Genomic DNA, 6,290 nt, shown 5'->3' with positions numbered 1-6,290 from the left:
ACATAGACATGTTTCCTCATGCTAATAAAAGTTAGCATACACTCTTCTGCTTACCAGAAAATAGATGATACTATTTTAAAAAATTTCTTTTTAATAGTGTTGTGTAATACTTCAAAATTACACTGCAACTGTTTATTTTCCTTAGATTTTAACCCCTGCTTAGAATTTAATGCCTAATGTAATAAATTATTGCTATATGTATTCATTGTAGAGATAATAATCTTGATCTTTGTACCACCTAAGTTAATGAGTCAACAGGTTTACCAAATCAGTAGGAGTAAGAAGTATTAAAAGGAGGACTCAGAGAATGTGGGCATGAGATCATGAACTGTGTAGCAGCTGCTTTTCACCAAGCTTTGAGAACTTATACATATCGCTGAGGATCAAAAATGCATTCTTCACAGGATCAAATGCTGTATTTTCAAGTTGACACTAAACAGAAGGAGAATAAAGAACTAAAAATGTACAAAGTACTATGTGGGGTAAGTCATTGTCTAAAGGTACATGAAGATAATTTTCTTTGTTTTATTTAGAGTAATCGAGATGTATAGCACAGAAACAGACCTTTGGTCCAACTCATCCATGCTGACCAGATATCCTAACTTAATTTAGTCCCATTTCCCAGCACTTGGCCCATATCTCTATGGATTTAGGACCATTCGGTGCAGCCGTTTTGGCATGAGTGATTTGGCGTGGTCTGTTTGGAGCAGCCTATTTTGCCGCAGACCCATTTAGGCGCAGAACTATTTTGGCGCAAATATACATTAGTCGTCAACGAAAATCAACGTAATAGTAGAATTATTAAATGGGTAGTTTCCAGTGGTTTGTAGTTATTATTAAAATAACTAGTCATCAAAGAAATACAGCTGTAGAGGGAACTTTACAAATGATTAATGAGTGCCTAGAAAATTTGTCGGAAACTTGCCAAGGAACGATGCCTAACAACAGAGAGCTGAAGAAAATGGTTCGTAGGACATGGAAAAAAATTGCTGCTTACCCAGTAAATCCAAGAAATTTAGTAAAACTTGTAATTCCAGATAGCTTTAAAACATATTCTGTTAATGAATATAATTAAGAACAATTTTTACTAGCCGTGACTCTATGACAGCGGTAGCACCACCTGCAGAATTCTTATATTTGGGAGAAAAAGGAATGCCGAGTTTCTGAAACAATCAAAAAAGTAATATGTTGATGGAACATTCAAAATTTCCCCACCTCTATTTTCACAAGTTTATGCTATTTTAGGGGAAATACATAAAGGTGTGTTCCCACTGTTGTATACTTTACTCCCAAATAAGTTACGAACAACATACGATAAATTATTTGAAATGGTTCTGGAAATACAGCCTGAGTGCCGCCCTGACATTATCCACTGTGACTTTGAACTTGTATTCCATTGAAATTAAAGAAATTCAGGATATTTAATGGGTTATATTTTCTGTTTTTTTAGAAATTTTGAGGAACATCAGTTAGGAGTGGACTAATCACAGACTGAGTGCAGTTGATACACAAATAACTACAACCTACTGGAAACTACCCATTAAATAATTCTACTATTATGTTGTTTTTCTTTGGTGCCTAGTTATCTTAATAATAACTACAAATTACTGGAAACTACCCATTTAAAAATTCTACTATTATGTTGATTTTTGTAGATGACTACCGTATATCTGCACCAAAATAATTCTGCGCCTAAATGGGTCTGCGGCAAAATAGGCTGCGCCAAACAGGTCATGCCAAATCGCTCACGCCAAAATGGCTGTGCCAAATGGTCCCACTGTGTATCTCTATAAACCCTTCCAATTCACGTACCCACCCAGATGCCTTTTAAATGTAATTGTACCAGCCTCTACCACTTCCTTTTAAATCTTTCCCCTCTCACCCTAGTTCTGGACTTCTCCAATCCAGGTACAAGACCTTGTCTATTTTTCCTATCCAGGGCCCTCATGATTTTATAAACCTCCAAAAGGTCACCCCTCAGCCTTATATGCTCCAGGACAACCTGTCCCAGCATATTCAGCCTCCCTATTGCTGAAACGCTCCAACCCCGGCAACATCCTTGTCAATATTTTCTGAATCCTTTCAGGTTTCACAACATCCTTCCTTTAGGAAGGAAACCAGAATTGCATAAAATATTCCAAAAGTGTCCTGTACAGCCACAATATGACGTTTCAACTCCTATACTCAATGCTGTCTTTATAAAGTGTTTGAATGGATTTATTTCACCCAATACAGAATAATTACAAAGCCAAGAAGAGATTAGCTCATTTTGAAATTAATTTCTGCAAACATCGCAATTTTTAAAAGAACAAATGGAACAGTTTTTAACTTATTCCTCATGTGATTTAACTTGACCAAATTAACCAATGTTATTTTAAATTGTTAATACTAACATTTCAGTTAACATAGTTCCATTTGCAGTGCTTGAATAAACATTGCAATTGAGTTGATATTACAAATTTTGCTGAGCTTCTGTTCATGTGTTGGTGGAATGGCCTAAATACAGTATCAATTGTAAATGCTCTGAGTTGCAAAAATATTCATATCATCTCATTCAGATAATTTATATATTAACAGCTAGCAAAATTTGTAGGTGAGAAGTTAGGATCATCAACTGCTTATGGATTAATTTCTGATTGACTTCATCAGGATTTTGTCACAATTTTACAAGTACCTGAAATCCTCTGTGGTTGTGTCACGTTGCACGAATCTAGCTTTTTACTGACCTCAAGGCTTCTGCAAAAAAAAATTACTCCCAGATATCTTTTGAAGAATGTTCATACAGGACTTGGAACGTTATATCTATTTCTCTCTCCATAGATGCTGGCAGACCTGCTCAGGTTCTCTAGCATTGTTGTTTTCCTACATCCCTGGCTTTTTGCTTTTATGTGGGTACCACAATTAATCCTTGCCCTTGAAATACAGTATACCTTAGAGAATGACAGAAGGCTGTAGAGCAGGTGATGGACTCTCAGGGGAATGTAGCACAATCAGCCAAGTTTTTGATATTGAGACTGTCTCTAATGTAATGAGGGGTATATCAGGTTCCAAGCGATCGATTGTGTTAGGGGACTCTCTAGTCAGAGGCACAGACATACGTTTCTGCAGCCAGCAGCGAAAAATCAGAATGGTGTGTTGCCTCCCTGGTGTCAGGATCAAGGATATCTCAGAGATAGTGCAGAATGTTCTCAAAGGGGAGAGGGACCAGCAGGAGGTCATTGTACACACTGGAAGTAATGACATAGGAAGGGAAAAGCATGAGATCCTGAAGGGAGATTACAGAGAGTTAGGCAGGACTTTAAAAAGGAGGTCCTCAAGAGTAGTAATATCTAGATTACTCCCGGTGCTACAAGCTAATGAAGGTAGGAATAGGAGGATAGAGCGGATGAATGCATGGCTGAGGAGTTGGTGCAGGGGAGAAGGATTCACATTTTTGGATCATTGGAATCTCTGCTGGGGTAAAAGTGACCTTTAAAAGGACGGATTGCACTTGAATTGGAAGGAGACTAATATACGAGCAGGGGAATTTGCTAGAGCTGCTTGGGAGGATTTAAACGATTAAGGTTGGGTGGTTGGGGAGGTGGGGGCGTTGGTGGGACCCAGGGAAATAGCGAGCAAAGAGATCATTCTGAGACTGGAACAGTTGAGAAAAGAAGCGACTCAAACAGTCAGGGGCAGGCAGAGAACAAGGTAGGACTTGATAAATTAAACTGCATTTATTTCAATGCAAGAGGCCTAATAGGGAAGGCAGATGAACTCAGGGCATGGTTAGGAACATGGGACTGGGATATCATAGCAATTACCGAAACATGGCTCAGGGATGGATAGGATTGGCAGCTTAATGTTCCAGGATACAATGTTATAGGAAGGACAGAAATGGGGGAAAGAGAAGAGGAAGAGTGGTGTTTTTGATAAAGGATAACATTACTACTGTACTGAGGGAGGATATTCCTGGGAATACCTCCAGGGAAGTTATTTGGGTGGAACTGAGAAATAAGAAAGGAATGATTACCTTATTGGGATTTTATTATAGACCCCCTAATAATCAGCAGTAAATTGAGAAGCAAATTTGTAAGGAGATTTCAGTTATCTGTAAGAATATCAGGGTGGTTATGGTAGGGAATTTTGACTTTCCAAACATAGACTGGGACTGCCATAGTGTTAAGGGTTTAGGTGGAGAGGAATTTGTTAAGTGTGAACAAGAAATTTTTTTCTGAATCCATATGTGGATGTACCTCCTAGAGAAGGTGCAAACTCTGACCTACTCTTGGGAAATAAGGCAGGGCTGGTGACTGAGGTGTCAGTGGGGGAGCACTTTGGGGCCAACAACCATAATTCTATTAGTTTTAAAATAGTGATGGAAAAGGATAGACCAGATCTAAAAGTTGAAGTTCTAAATTGGAGGAAGGCCACTTTTGACAGGAATAAGCAAAAACTTTCAAAAGCTGATTGGGAGCAGATGTTCGCAGGTAATGGCAGCTGGGAAATGGGAAGCCTTCAGAAATAAGATAACAAGAGTCCAGAGAAAGTATATTCCAATTAGGGTGAAATGCAAAGCTGGTAGGTATAGGGAATGCTGGATGACTAGAGAAATGTGTCAGTGGGGGAGCACTTTGGGGCCAACAACCATAATTCTATTAGTTTTAAAATAGTGATGGAAAAGGATAGACCAGATCTAAAAGTTGAAGTTCTAAATTGGAGGAAGGCTACTTTTGACAGGAATAAGCAAAAACTTTCAAAAGCTGATTGGGAGCAAATGTTCGCAGGTAATGGGCAGCTGGGAAATGGGAAGCCTTCAGAAATAAGATAACAAGAGTCCAGAGAAAGTATATTCGAATTAGGGTGAAATGCAAAGCTGGTAGGTATAGGGAATGCTGGATGACTAGAGAAATTGAGGTTTTGGTGAAGAAAATGAAGGAAACGTGTGTATAGATAGCAGAGATCGAGTGAATCCTTAGAAGAGTATAAAGGCAGTTGGAGTATACTTAAGAGGGAAATCAGGAGCACAAAAAGGGGACATGAGATAGCTTTGGCAAATAGAATTAAGGAGAATCCAAAGGGTTTTTATAAATACATTAAGGACAACTAGGTAACCAGGGAGAGAATAGGGCCCCTCAAAGATCAGCAAGGTAGCCTATGTGTGGAGCTGCAGGAGATGGGTGGAGATACTAAACAAGTATTTTGTATCAGTGTTTACTGTAGAGAAGGACATGTAAGATATAGAAAGTGGGGAAATAGTTGTTGACATCTTGAAAAATGTCCATATTATAGAGGAGGAGGTGCTGGATGTGTTGAAACACATAAAAGTGGATAAATTCCCAGGACCTGATCAGGTGTACCCTAGAACTCTGTGGGAAGCTAGGGAAGTGACTGCTGGGCCCTTTGTTGAAGTATTTGTCATCGATAGTCACAGGTGTGATGCTGGAAGGCTGGAGGTTGACTAACATGATGCCACTATTTAACAAAGATGGTAAGGAGAAGCCAGGGAACTATAGACCAGTGAGCCTGACATTGGTGGTTCGGAAGTTGTTGGAGAAAATCCTGAGGGACAGGATTTACATGTATTGGGAAGGCAAAGACTGATTAGGGATAGTCAGCATGGCTTTATGTATGGGAAATCATGTCTCACGAACTTGATTGAGTTTTTTTTAAGAAGTCGCAGAAAGGATTAGGAGGGCGAGCAGTAGACGTGATTCGTATGAACGTCAGTAAGACACTCAACAAGTTTCCACATGGTAGACTGGTTAGCAAGGTTAGATCTCATGGAATACAGGGAGAATTAGCCATTTGGATGGCTTGAAGGTAGAAGACAGAGGGTGGTGGTAGAGGGTTGCTTTTTAGACTGGAGGTCTGTGACCAGTGGTGTGCCAGATCAGTATGGATCCATTATTTTTCATCATTTATATGAATGATTTGGATGTGATCATAGGAGGTATAGTTAGTAAGTTTGCAGTTGACACCAAAATTGGAGGTGTAGTGGACAACGAAGAAGATTACCTCAAATTACAACACGACCTTGATCAGATGGGCCAATGGGCTGAGGAGTGCCAGATGGGTAGGTACAGCAAGTATTCAGGAAATTTAAGAGAATGTTCTGGTTGCTTGCAAGGCAAACTTCATTGAGAGAGTATGGAGGTTATCCTTTAGTTATACAGGGACATTAGTGAGACCTGCTTCTGCAGTACTGTGCATAGTACTGTAGACCTGAGTTGGAAGGGGCCTAATATACTGGCTGGGAGACTTGCTAGAGCTGTTTGGGAGGATTCAAACTAGTAAGGTGGGGGTGGAGG

General features: G+C 39.5%; 1 protein-coding gene across 1 annotated transcript in view; it reads left to right on the top strand.

The window, feature by feature from the left end:
- The first annotated feature begins 287 nt into the window (after nucleotides 1-287).
- Nucleotides 288-6,290, top strand: part of LOC122539873 (venom phosphodiesterase 1-like) — a 112,077-nt gene continuing 106,074 nt past the window's right edge. Inside the window, exon 1 of the mRNA XM_043675009.1 lies at nucleotides 288-482. Within this exon, the coding sequence (XP_043530944.1) occupies nucleotides 390-482 (93 nt within the window). The 5' untranslated portion in view covers nucleotides 288-389. The remainder of the gene's footprint in view (nucleotides 483-6,290) is intronic.

The sequence above is a fragment of the Chiloscyllium plagiosum genome, chromosome 3 (genome assembly GCF_004010195.1).
Source record: "Chiloscyllium plagiosum isolate BGI_BamShark_2017 chromosome 3, ASM401019v2, whole genome shotgun sequence".
Classification (NCBI taxonomy): domain Eukaryota; kingdom Metazoa; phylum Chordata; class Chondrichthyes; order Orectolobiformes; family Hemiscylliidae; genus Chiloscyllium; species Chiloscyllium plagiosum.
Note: the sequence above shows the minus strand (reverse complement) of the source record. Positions and strands in the feature narration are given on the sequence as shown.